We start from the raw sequence: 13,849 nt of genomic DNA on the forward strand, positions 1-13,849 counted from the left end.
CTGTCTAATTAAAGATGCATACGTGAACGGTGGTCTAACTTCTGCGTTCTTATAAAATTCTTGGTTCTGGGCAATATCTGCTAAATAAAGAGCAGTTGTTCTGTTATCATCACAGCCCATGGCTGCAGGTGTAGGCAACAGAAGGCCGCCAGGCTGGGAAGGGCCCGCGCCAGCAGCACCGCTTTACCTGAAGAAATGGGGACGTTGTATTTATCCGAGTACCGCCTCCGGATGGGCCCGACGTTGTGCATGCTCGTGGTAGTGATGACCGACGGTCCCTGCGTGACGGGAGTGATGGGTGCAGTCGGGGTGGTGGGAGTATGAGGTAAGCTCTGCGGAGAAGCCTCAGATACTGTCTTGGAAAGCGTGACGCTGGACACCAGATTGAGCTGCGGAGGGAAAGGACGAAGGCTGCATTATAAAGGGCGACTGTGGCTAATTAAGGGTGGTGGGGGGAAATTCTCGTTAACAGAACGACCCTCCGCTCGGAGCAGACAATGCAGCTCGAGGTGCTCGCTTCAGCTCCAAGTGTTGTGGCATCTCCATTAGCAAACAGAAATAAACACATCAAATTCCAGATAGATGGATTTTATAAAATTAACAATGCAGCCCCGCTGCCGGAACTACAAATTGTGGATTTTCACCCGAACCTTAAAACAAGGTTTTACAGAGTGTCATCACTTTGGTGTTTTATTTTAGTTCCATTGTTTCACGATCTGAACCCCACACCTCTTATTTCCATGCCATCATTATGCACGGCTTCTAATCAGTCCTCTTGGATATTTCACTGAAGGCACCAGGCTAAGAATAAAAGGCCATTTTTTCGTAGGGACGTAGTAGGGAGAAACGCAATCTCTCTCTTCAGCATTTGGGATTGCTTTTTTTCCTTCCCCTCCCGTTCATCCATTTTAAAAGCAAAGCCCTGAGTAGGTTAACTCTGGAATAATTTAATTAATCACACCGCATGAAATACTGCAGCCACTCAGCCCAGCAGAAGTGGCACCATTCTGCTCTCCCTTAATGGAGGCACGGTGTTACCTGCATGAGGGGCAGCAGCTGAACGCCTCTGGGACTGTGCATCCAACCCAAACAGAACCCAACCACTTCCAGCACCCAGCCATACCCATACCACCAGCACCTGCTCCTTCTCACTGCCCTACAATGCCCTGTGAAAAACGATGCTCCCTTGCAATAGGTCGCTCCTGCTGGAGTACATTAAACAAACAACCCAATCTCTTAACTACGACATCAGAAAAGCTGAGGGAGAGAAGGGCTCTTTGACTACTTCCACATTTCCTTCCCTTAGGCACTTTTGCGAATAATATTGCTGAAATCTTGACCCCATTGATGTCAGTAGCAAAATTCCTACTGAATTTAACAGGGCCAGAATTCTGTAACTTTTGTTCTGATTAAAATTTCTTTTGGCTGGACATTAAAGCTTTTCAGATGAAGGCGAGGCACACAATTCAGATATGCCCCCAAACATCTCATGTTTATCCATAAGACTCTGTATTAATTTTCCTCGTGTGAAAGTAACCAGATAAGAAAACTCCTATTAGCATCCCTCGTCTGAGTTAACAGCCACAAATACTGCTGTTCCTTTATCAAAATAACAGGATTTATCCCAAACAAAGGTAATGGGAAACAAAGGGCTCTCGTGTCACAGAAACGACACCATGACAAAAAGCTGATTGCCCACAGGAAGGGCACGGAAGAGCGACAGATAAATAGCACCAGCTTTTCAATAAATCGTCCCTGCTTTTCGAGCAACTGTGCCTGTGTTAAAGCCCAGCCACAAAATCCTCATGCAGCCAAGTGATGCTGCCTGCAGCCCTGCACGCTGCTCAGGTACTGCAGACATCCATCCCCTGCGTGCCCTGTGCCCACATGGGGACCATCCAGCAGCTCGTGGTGAGGCCACAGAAGGAGGAACCCAGCGAGGACATGACCAGGGCGGTCAAATGCAGGCGGCGATTTCCCAGAGCATCCTGCCACGGCGGGTTGGTGGGACGCTCTCTGCCAGGACCACGCGTGCTCTGAGCCCGCGGTGCTGCAGCCACCTCTGCTTGTTGACTGGCGTGATTTAAGGCCACTGATTAGGGACACGCGCATTGTAATGTCTCCCTGTTATCCATCTATCCATCTATTACATATGATAAAAGGACCAGTGATGATAATAATAGTACAACTGACAGGTCTCACCATGAAATTAAATCTTCTGTATTTTATCTCAGTTTCTAAATGGACATTTTAACAGTCCAATAACTGCGAGCAAATCTGCATCAATTTTAAGTGCCCGTCTCTGGCAGAGGCTCGGCAGCCGGGCCCTCCTGTCGCAAAGATCACCGCTCGCGCTCCATCATTACGGCTCTCGCTACTCCATTTCAAAAGAGTTCGCTTCCTTTTTCAGCGTTTAAAAACTTAACATTTAATCTGTTTCTACCAGGGAGCTGCGAGAGAGAATCCCCAAAGGTCAGCGTTCCCTGCTTCAAGAATTTGAATCGAGTTAAGATTTCTTTAGGCTTTTCAGCGTAGGTAGCAACCAGAAATAAACAGAAGAGAGGACGAGCAAAGGGGGGGGCCCTAACAGGCTTGACAAATGACACTGTGATTCACACCCACTGCTGGGCCGCCACTAATAAGCTACAGAGGAAGCAGCCAATCTCAGCTAATTACCAGATAAAATTGTATTGTAAGGACTCTAATTAGGAGATGCTTATGGAGGTGATCTAATGATTAAACGCTGCATTCGAGTGACCCCACCATCAATGTGCAGTGGTGCAAGATGTCACTGGAATATTTTGTAGAAACAGTAATTTTATTTCAAGGAGGGGAGGCAGTAATATTTGTAATAATGGCTATGAGGTAAACTAATTAAAAGACAGTTCCTAAAGGAAGACTGTGGCTTTGAGCAGCTGTGGCCGTTCCAAAACAAAGTGCCAAATCTCAACAGAGGAGCTGCAGTCAAGTGGAAAATTTCTGCCTGACCTCTGCTCTCGCTATTAATTTGCAGGAAAACTAATGACACATATACATATTCCCACAAAATTGTTCTAATTGCTAATTTGCCAAAGGAGCCCAGTTTCCAAATTAAACATGACTGCAGTCTGTGAGGAAAGAAAGAACAAAAAGCTGGAACGCGGTGAGTGTGCTGTGCTTCACCTCCGCCGGCCGGTGCTGAGCCTGAACCAGCAAGTTAATGAAAGACGACCTTGGTGCCTGCCTGCAAAGTTCTCCCTCTTCCTGCCCCATACCTGGTGCCTCTCCTGGGAAGGGGACCAACCCCTTCGGAGATGGTACCAAAGCGTGGGGTGGGTATGGGGAGGTGAGGGCCGCTGTCTTCGTGGGATCTGCAGTGTCAAGGCAGAGAGCTTCGGGGGTGAATTGGAGCAGAACAACAAATTATGAATGGTGTTGGTTTTGTTGCCATCTTGAAATATTCATCTGAATTGTAAACTATTAAATCTTAATACTGCCGGCAATCAGAAACGCGCAGCAGATGATAATTTGGGGCAAAGATCAGGAAGGGACTGGGCTGGGAGGGTTTTTTTTTCCTGATGCTGTTCACATTTTCTACTTAAAAGCAAGTTTCTATGATTAGAAAAGTTACTCACGCTGGTACTTTGCACACTGCCCGCGTCCCACATACTGCATCGTTTCTGGCCGAAGGGATCACACACAAGGCACAAAGTCAGCCCTGGGCAGCGAGGCACAGCCCCGCCACACAAGGGTTAACCGGCTCTGCAACGTTTGCGCTGGGGATGGGGGAGGGAGGATTTCCTCCAGCCACAAAAGAAAACAAGAAAAAAACAACAAGAAGCCACCAAACCCCATAACAGTTTGAAGTCCTAACATTCAGTCGGCGAAGGGTGCTGGGTGCTTTGTTCAGTTTCAGTTTTTAACAACAGTGCCTCGTGCTGCTGTAACTCAAGAACCATAAATGCTTTAATTGTTTCAGCATCCAGTATCCTGCTAAGGATTTTAGTATTAACCTTCCCTTTCAAGAAATGGTCACGTCTTCCTATTAAAGGTGAAGACTGAGTCATAGTTTTTTCCTTAGATATAAACAAGACAGAGAGGTAGCCCTCTCTCTCACCCTGTAAAATAGATTCCCAGTAAGTGGCTCTCCCATTAGGGCTCAGCCTGATTCCTTTTTGTGTAAATATCTTCCATGACAATAGTGACTGCAGTAAAAAACCCTGATATGAAACACTTTTAGAAGAAAAAAAAATAAGAAATACACATTCATAAATGTCACGGAGAGGCCATACCCACTGCTGCAGGGCAGGGATTCCCCTGCCATTGGTGCTGCTGTTTTGGTCACGATTAGAGTTGAGGGTTTATCAGGACTGAGCTGCTGGACACTGCACACTCAAGAGCAGAGACTGCTTGTCTTGACATGGGGGGTGGGATGGCAAGCTGGGCCCAGAGCTTTGCTCAGTGCTGCATCCTCCTCTCCTGCTCCAGCTCGGACACAGCAGCGCTGGATGGGAGCCTGGCAGGCAGCAATCACTTAGCAGGTGTTGTTATTGGCAGCAGCACTGAGGAAACCGAAGCTGAGGAGTGAGACTTAATGAAAACCAGTATATAAAAACAGCTTTTGTTGTGCTTGAGAATCTCTCTTTATTGCTGCGTATCGTTGTTTTTTCAAACTATGAAGTATGGCTACAGCAGCTAAAATGCTCAGTCATTACCTCAAGAGTTAAAAGACCATTTTTTAAATGCTTTGTTATTACAGTTGCTAAAAACAGTATTTCAAAACAATCGTAATTGCTATGGTTAGGGCAAAAAAATACATTAAATAAGGGATATCTAACAGCGCATTTCATCTGAGGTGCCAAAAGTTCCTCCTCAAGTTTTCTATCAGTTTTTAGAAGATGGATATAGCACCCAGCATGCAGAATGATTTGTTGGTTCGTGATTTTTTCCTTTTCCTTTCCCTCCTATGCACTTCAGTGTTAGCTAATCCTCCAAAATAAAATCACATTTCCATCTTAACCTACCACGCTGCCCACTTGCACCAACGAAAACAGAACGTAGGGAAACCATCTTAACAGCAAAACCAGAGCAACAGCTCTTGAGCAATCACTGTTCTGCCTTCTCTGTTTTGTCCCTCCTTGAAAAAAAAGTACCATACAAAGGTATGTCACAGCATATTCCTTCTCAGCTTCGTTCTCACTTTGCTCAGTCCTTTATTCTCACCAAAACAAGACATGCAGCAGTAAGAGGAACAACCCGGCATGTTCCAAGTGCTAAGCTGAGATACTTCCATTTTCTTTGAAGCTGCTGCAACTCTGGACACTGTAATTACAAAGCTGGCCATTAGCAAAGCAGCCAGCACAACCTGTGCCAATGCTCAGCCCTTCCCCAGTGCCACTCTCCTGGCTGCCCAGAAAGGAGCTCCCCAAAAGCAGAAGAGCTGCCCTAACTGCAGCAACCCCACATACAGACCTATGTGCCAACAGCTCAGGCCATCACTACTAAATTACACGAGAACTTGTTAAGTCTCGTTGGCTTTAATAAGACTGAAGAGCTTCAGTGAGCAGCTGCCTCGGCAGAACAGTGTGGGGCACTGGCCCTTCCACTGGAGGAGTGGAAATAACTGCAAGGAGCTAAAGCCACCTGAAGGTGGGGATGTGATCGATGGACAGGACCAGCTTCCCCACACCTGGCTGAGCTGCCATCGGTGCCGCAGCACCAAGAAGCTGCCTGGGGTCCAGCCACCACCGCTCAGCACTGTGTGAAGCCCAAGAGGAGGCCAATGGCCAGCATGGGTTACACAAGGCACGTGGTGAAGGCACCAGTGAAGTAAGCAGCTCAGGCACCAGTTCCGCCTCACAGCAACAACGCTGTTTAAAAACAAGCATTAAGATCCTTTAAGCAGAATAAAAACGTTCTCTCAGTCATGAAAAGGGTGTAATTTTAAATCCCAATTCATCGCTACGTTTGGATTTGCAGCCACTCTTTCCTTTATAACTGCTGATGCACCGTAATATATTAATTCTAACATACACCTTGCATTAGTTATGTTGGCAAAAAAATTAATTACTGGATGTAAAGAATACTTTGCACTGCAATAATGGTCATCAGATCTTTTTACCAAAGTCCTATCCCACTGAGTTAAAAGGACTGGGGTCTAGCAGAGTCTATGCGGTGCCTGTGTATTTTTTCATAACGAAAGCACAATTTATGCAAAACACTATACTCCTACATTTTATAATTAATTTTCAAATGCTTCACCTATACATATTTTAATAATTTCTGATTTATCAGATGGTATCTATAATAAATTTTTCTATATTTCAATAAATGAAAAGAAGGCAGTTTCAATCCAACAACAGAGTGCCACACAATATAGGCCTGTCAGGCACCAATTTTTACTTCTAACATGTAAGTTAAAGGATAAGGAATTTATAATGCTGCCTGTGAACGAAACCACTTTTCATACACAAATGTGATCTTTTTTTTTCCAAAGGGTAATACAACAGTACATTTACATAAACTAATCCAAACAATCTATGTATTTGACAATGGCAAACCTCACACAGACTGCCTATTGTTGGTTTACATCTTGGAGTTCTTTATGTTGGCTTGTAACACTGCTCTAGCTGTCAAAGGTTTGACTTGGACTCTAAATAAATGGTTATAGAAGTGCTGTGCAGCGATATTGGACTTCTTTGCAAAAGAAAACCTGCTGTGTATGAATTCAAAAGCTATTAATTTTTCAGTCAAAAATATTCATGCCTATTTCTTTTAATAAAGAAACACTGTGCTGAGCAACTGAGAGATAATGTTGACTAGTGGTACAGAATTTTCAATAGAGCAGTTAAAAATAAATTTAGTAGGAGGTCCCCAACAAAGCTATAATTTTCGAGAATGTAAAACATTTTTAATACTAATCAAGACAGCCCTTTTCCCCCTGCGTTCCTTTTTTTTTTTTTTTTCCCTTTTCCTCTCTTTCCCTGTTTATTAGCTGTTAACACTAATCTTCACGGCGACACCGCCTGGTACCTCCATAGCCTACAACGCCCGCCAAAGCTGCTGCCCTCCGCGGCGCAGCATTGATCACCGGCTGCTTTGCCAAACACCGCTCGCCTTCTTGTGATTTCCTCCCTTTAGTTTTTAATCCTTCCTCCTGAGGGGCACTGCTGTTACGAAAGGCCTCAAGGCAGAGTGCTTTGAGACTCCCAGATTATTCCGCTGTTTTAATTTTTAATCCAGTAAGAGCTATAGAAACCAAGCCTCCTCCCATTCTGTTGGGTCTACGCACTTTGCCAACAATGCGCTGAAGCATTTGCATTCAGGCTGAGATGGATATGAGGAACTAGAAGAATGCTATTTTTATAGACGCTGCACGCAGTTTCCACTCTGGAGAGCTGGTATCCACCAGATCAAGCAGCTTTAGGAATCTCATCGGCTGAAATGGAAGGGCTCGTACCTACCGCTCAACTCTACCCAAGAGTGCCCCAGAAACTTCCCACTGACTTTGACATCTGCTCCAGCGTTCCTGAACAGCCTGTAATTTTCTATCCTTTAGCCTTCCTATGCACTTCTGCAGCCATTTATTCCCAACTACATGGAAAGTGAGAAATCCGTTTCTAGTAAAAATGGGTGCGCGAAGTGTTTAATGATTTTATGTTCTCTATCTCTGTAATGTGTTCTGTTTCAGACATTAATTTTGTCTACCAACTGCATCTTGGCAGGCTACCATATTTGCTGGGTTAATAGTCTGACTCTTTTTTATTTCTATCACCATAAATCACACATATATGGGTGTATGTTTGCTTTATTTATAGAAAAAAAATCAGTCAAAACAGATAAACCAATACTTTGTCATTATGCTGCATCATTGCATATTGATTAAAATTGCTAGTACTAACTATAGATTGTCAACGCTCAATTAATTTTCACACAATGACTCAAAGCAAAATCAAATAAAGCCAGTGTACCTTTAAATCTTACAAATCTTAAAATCAAGAAGCAAAGCACTCTCTCCATTTTGAATAATCATCTGAAGCTCTGAGGAGCATTTTCAGCATTAAGAGGTGAGAGAAAACAACACATGAGGAGTAGCTTTGGTCAGGGAAGAAGATGGAGGGCTTGCCCTGTACTGGGGGCCCAGGAGATGGCTTGGCTTGGAAAGCCACTCGCTGCCTAGCAAGGAATTTATGGAGTGGCTAACCGACTCCCTCCTACCCCACTGGCCACCCCCATGGCTCCTTTTCTGAAGAGCAATCTGCAGTGGAGAAGGTTTCCCTTCTCTGTTTAAACGGTATAAAACCCGATACCAGGCAACAGCGATTATCATCGAAACGTGCAACAAGATTCTGTTCTACTGTAAATTCCTGTCTGACAGGGAGAAAGTCAAATAAATACACTACATATAATTTAATCACATCTCCTTCCTAACACTTCCTAAGGTTTCGTGCAAGTGGCACCAATGTAAAGCAACCCACAGACCACCAAAAGGCCCCTCTTTGGGGTCCAGCTCCCATCACCCTCCCCAGAGGAAGGAGAGAGCTGGGTCCCTGGGCTGTGCCCCCTGCAAAGCTACCAAATGCTTCTTGCTTTGCATCTCCTCACTGCGGCACACAGCAAAGCCACGCTTCACGTCAGACACCCAGGTGGGAAACAGGAAAAAGAGGTTTGGTGTGAGGTTTGGTTTTGCTTTCTGCACAGTTCAGTACTTACAGGCTGAGGGGTGGCTTTTGGTTCAGTTGACTTCACATGCAGGTGTGTCATCATGGCTTGCAGGCGCTCTTTATCTTTTGCAAGCTGAAGGGGGAGAAAAAAATGCTCTATTACTTGTAGGAATAAAATCCAACCTCTGCTTATTCCTAATTAAACAGTTGGCACCAACGTGCAAGACAGGAGAGTTTTATTGCTGAGCAGTTTGGAAATTGTATACGATCTGTTCATGAGGCAAAGCTAACGCTGGTGCTGGGTGTCAGTATTTCTCAAAGCAAAATGCATTAGCCCTTCAGCAAGAAAAGCTAGACCTGCTGGCACCGAGAGGTTCACTCTAGCCCTGACAGCTAAAAGACACCAGTGAATCATGTTTATTAACCCGGGAAGCGCGGCAGAAGGCATGCTGTGCAGTGACCCTGTGTGCCTTGTCCTCCTTTCGCACCGTGGGATGAGCAGTACATGGATGGGCTGTGGCTCCCACATCACTGCGACCCCTCAAGAGCTGGAACACCCCTTGGGGGCTGGCAGGGGAACCCAGCTGGGACAAGAGCAGCAGTTGGAATCACCACTGCTGGCATCCCTAAGGTGCATGCCAAAAGGCAGCTGGGTGGAAATGCTACCCACATCCATCGCATCACAGTCCAGAAGTGTGGCCAGGCTCCTAAATGTTAAGGGGATGCCCACAGGCTGGCCCTCACTTCCCCTGCACTTTCCCATTGAGATCTCAAGATCGCAATGTACAGCTGTGGCCAGGACGGCTTCCAACTGCATTACCAATGCACTGGCCAGGTACTAAATCTCACTGGTTTGGGAAACAACAGATTTTTTTTTTCCTACAGGAAAAGAGGATGTTTTCTGGCTGCTCTTAAAAAAAGAGAGGGGGAAAAAAATAAGTAAGTAATGGGATTATATTAGGAGACAATACTAATGAAAAAGGTGTGTTATTAACCTATATGCTCAACATAAAGATTCCTGTTTCCAGCAGGACTTGGATCAGGTTCTTACACATGACAATTTCTGTAGTTTTGCTTTAGACAATCAGGTTCCTGGTGCCAAGAGGAGAACTGTGCTCACATTCCAATGAAATGTTGAACAACTTGCCCACCTTATCACAGTCATCTGTTTGTAGCAGTAAAGCTGGGCTAAGTGTATATAAAAAAAGACTTGGTTATAAATCCCCATTCATAACCTTCCAGTCAAGGTTGTCTTGCTCTTTGCAGGGCAATGGGGTTCTGCCTGTGCCAAAAAGGTGTCACAATGGGATAAAACTTGGCACACAGCTTTCCAGGGCAGGAATTAAATAAAGGAAAAAATGGTGTCACCACCGTGTGCTCTGGAAGTGCAAAAGCCAAATCACTGGCCTTTGCAAGCTGCTTTTCTTTTCTTGGTCAAAAACCTCCACAGCAAGAGAGAAAAGGTAAAGGTGATACTAGATGTCCTGCAGTCTGCCTCCAGATCTGCTCTGGACACCACAGAAGAGCAGTGATGGGCTCTTAGCAATGCAGTGGGAACGTCTCCCTTTCACAGTCCTCTGAGGACTTCTTCAGAGGAAGTAGGGGGCTCACCCCTCAGCTGCCGTGCTTTCCACAAAACAAATAAAAAACAATAAATATTTCATTCTCAGCGCAGCTCTGTTGTGCAATCTCTCATTCTTAGCAGTTCCCGGGCGCTGGGGCTGCTTGGCAGGGTCATCTGTGCATTAAATTTTGGTCTGCAGGCTACCGCAGGAAGTAAAGCTTTAGCCAAAACAAATAAAGCTCAGAGGCACCTGAAAACTTCCTGCTTGCAGCAGAGCAGCAGCAGCAGGGAAAGCCACCAGGAAAGCCACCAGCAAAGCCAGCGGGCAGCATGGAGCACGCCCTGCACCGTGCTTCCTCCGGGCCCCTCGGCAAAACGGAGCGCTGCTTGGCCCGGAGCAGCTGGGGTTCTTGCTTTTATTGTTCTCAGTCATCATCTTAGCACGCTTTTAGTGCCGTTTCTGGTGGGTGAACGTTATTAAAGATCCTCTCGACATTTCAGGCAGACGCACGCTGGTGTTTTGTCATAGTCTAGGAATTCAAACACTCACCCAGTTAGGCAGGAGTTTAAATTATGAAAAATAGAGGTCTCTCAGTTTCAAAGCACTGAAGAGAAGTAAAAAAATCTGAAGAATTTCTTTAAACTGTTTTTCCCCTATGTCAGGAAGCAGCAGCGATAAAAAACCAGAATGTCACCAGCAGCCCCTCCTTCAGCAAGGTCCCTCAGAAGACTGGCTGGGCACTGGTGGGAGCACATTCTCACTGGTGGCACTCACTGCAGTGCAGATCGTCCACAAATGGGGATTCTTAGTGGACCTGCAGGGAAATGCTCCTCATCTACTGATAGTGTTATTGGGCAAGGGCAGTTACACAACAAAAATAAAGTGATTATTGCTGGTCTGTTCCAGCGCATTTCTAAGTTTCTGTTGGGAACTGTTTGCTTTCCTGCTGGTACTCAGCCTACAAAACTGCATTTGAACGTATACACTCCAGGTGCAGTTGAAGTCAGACTGGTAATCCCTTCCCCTGGCAGTGGCATAGGGCAGGACAGGGGGAGCAGAGGAGCCATGTTCTCCTCACCCATGGGCTCAGCTGGCACCCACAACAGCTCTCCTGTGCCCTGCTGGAAAGGGATCCCTACCTCTGGCTGCAGAACCCTCCCCTGAATGACAATCCTGACTAATGGCATAGGAGAAACCACAAGGTGGGCTTTTTAGAAGAACACGGGTTGCAGATCTACAAAAGCTCCCTGTGGCAAGGACTTAGAGCAGCCTGAAATGTTCACAGGTCCAGAGGCAGCCTGGTAAAACTCCGTACCTGGGGACAAGGACCTTATCAGGCCAGGCTGGATGGGGCTATGAGCAACCTGGTCTAGTGGGAGGTGCCCCTGCCTGTAACAGGGGGGTTGGAACTAGATAATCTTAAAGGTCCCTTCCAACCCAAACAATTCTATGATCTGAAGGCTCAACACTGAGGAGCAGATTAGAAACAGCAAATTCTTGGTTTTCTGTGGAGTTTACTGTGACCTGAGAGTTCTGCTCTGCACAATCCTGGATAAGGAAAGACTCTAACAGTACAGTCCCATCTGAAGCCTCATTCCTTTTTTTGATGTTCTTTCTGAAAGCTCTAAATGGTGGCAGTTTTCAGATGGCCAACCAGTTCCTCATGTCAAGCCTTACGTTCTGAGGTTCCCTCAGTTCTCTGGGGCTCCACTACAGTCTACGTTCCCAATAGTGGCTCCATAGAAAACTCTTCCAGAGCATGCATATAGTGTTCTGAAAACTTGGGTATCAAGACATATGCCTTGCTCTGGAGAGGTTAAATCCTCAAACTGCACATGTGATAAGGAGGAGAGGGAAGGCACAGAAGGGGCTCAGGAAGAGAGGAAGTACAGGAGTCTGTGGACCAAGGAGCAAGACAGAAGGCACAGAAGAGTGCAGCCATTGCACAGGAGGAAAAGCAGACAGAAAATAATGGCAAGAAGCAGGAACATGAAAATGGAAACCCAGCGAGGGCATTCAACAGGAGTAACACGGCCAGAACAATGGGAAGAGAGCGCTCCAGCAGCAGGATTTTGGAAAAACACTACAGACAAAGAAGAAAGCCAGCCATGAGCAATGCAAGAGACAACCAAGACGTAGCCTGTTCCCTCCTGTTAGGTGCCTAGTAAGGCTGTGTACAAGAAAGGTTCAGGATCCATTTTTTAAGAGTGTGAATGGATGCTTCAAAAAAATAAGCCCGAGTAGAGCTTTCACTCCACTGAAAATGGTCAGCTGTCTCTGCGTTCAACTACTAGGAGATACTTTTTTCAAGTGTGTCAGAGCCTTGCTGCTGTCCTGAAATGTTTTTCCATTCAAAGGTGGTGCTACAAAATAAATGCCCTATTGCAGCTTGCTAAGGACAGGGATACGTTCCTGTGTTTGTGTTTTACCCAGAAGCCTAGTTCTCATTATTTATAATGGCAACAAACGATCATGTCAAGATTGTTTAAACTAAGTGAAATATGAGGAGATCTCTACCTTGTCTGTGATATTTAAAATATGTTTGCGATGGAAAAGCTTCATGATACTTCTGCAAAAGTCCATTTGCAATCAAGTAACATCTGACTTTTTATTTTTTTTCAAAAAGCTCATTTAAAAATTACTTTCTTTAGAAGTTGTGGAACTTATCTCTGACAGAACTCCTCTGGATAAAATAATCACATTGGGGAAAAAAAAAAAAAAAAAGCTTGCATTTGGGTCCATCACACTTAAAACCTGAAGTGTATCCCTCAAATGCAATGGATTTGCTCCTCCTTGGAGCTATGGGGTCCCTCTCCTACCTGGCTCACAGAACACAAGTGGGTATCCACAGGGCTGATTTGTACCACTCTGTTGCAGGAGCGTTGGGTTGATGGTCCTGGTAGAGCTGCCCCTTTTGTATCACACTGGGTGCTGCAAACCAGCTCACTGAAAACCCTGCTAGGGAGCTAGATCTTCATTGTATCACAGTTCTGTGAAGCACAGGCCCCAGCCAGATAAACTAGGCCCTGGAGGACAAATTTTCTGTCTCCTCCCATGTTCATACTTAGGCAGACGATCCAAGGACTGACATGTAGGATGAAGAGAGGGAGAAGTGGGGAGTTTCAGGGGTGTTTCAGAAGCAGGACAAACCTCCTTCTCCACCCATCGTTCCTGGCTAACACATTGCTGGTCTCACCATTATCAGCATCCCAAGCTACATTAAGCCTCCAGTTCATCCTATCTACTGTGCTAGTAAGACTGTTAAAAAAACCCCAAACAACAAAAACAAACACAAACAAAAAACAATTTTGGCTTAGCCCTCATACCACTTTGAAATGATGTTCTTGTCTTGGGGACGTCATGCAGTGACTCTAAGCTAGAATGTATTCCTCAGCACTAAATGGGTGTGAATCCGTGCATATTAGTCACTTATGACAACCAGCGTTCAGCACTGATAAACTCCTCAAAAATGTTGTCAAGGACCTACAAAGAGGTGGAAACCTGGCATCATCTCTGTGCTGTTCATGACTCGGGCATCCTCCTGTAGTCCCAGGCACAGACGTGCCCGGTAACTGCAGGAGGGAAGGAAGGATTCAGGCTTTTCGAGCTGACTGTAACTGAAGAATCTCCATTTACCTTCAG

At 45.5% G+C, this 13,849-nt stretch overlaps 1 protein-coding gene across 48 annotated transcripts in view; it reads right to left on the reverse strand.

Annotated features, from left to right (window-relative positions):
- FOXP1 (forkhead box P1) overlaps positions 1-13,849 on the reverse strand; it is a 343,452-nt gene that overhangs the window by 21,735 nt on the left and 307,868 nt on the right. For 45 of the 48 annotated variants that reach the window (XM_040646262.2, XM_046899979.1, XM_015293120.4 and 42 more), the window contains 3 exons: positions 8,692-8,775; positions 188-389; positions 1-80 (listed from right to left, as the gene is read on the reverse strand). In XM_040646262.2, the coding sequence (XP_040502196.1) occupies positions 1-80; positions 188-389; positions 8,692-8,775 (366 nt within the window). The remainder of the gene's footprint in view (positions 81-187; positions 390-8,691; positions 8,776-13,849) is intronic. The other 3 variants (XM_040646280.2, XM_040646285.2, XM_040646283.2) reach the window with 1 other exon arrangement.

This window comes from Gallus gallus, chromosome 12 (genome assembly GCF_016699485.2).
Source record: "Gallus gallus isolate bGalGal1 chromosome 12, bGalGal1.mat.broiler.GRCg7b, whole genome shotgun sequence".
In the NCBI taxonomy this organism is placed as follows: Eukaryota; Metazoa; Chordata; class Aves; order Galliformes; family Phasianidae; genus Gallus; species Gallus gallus.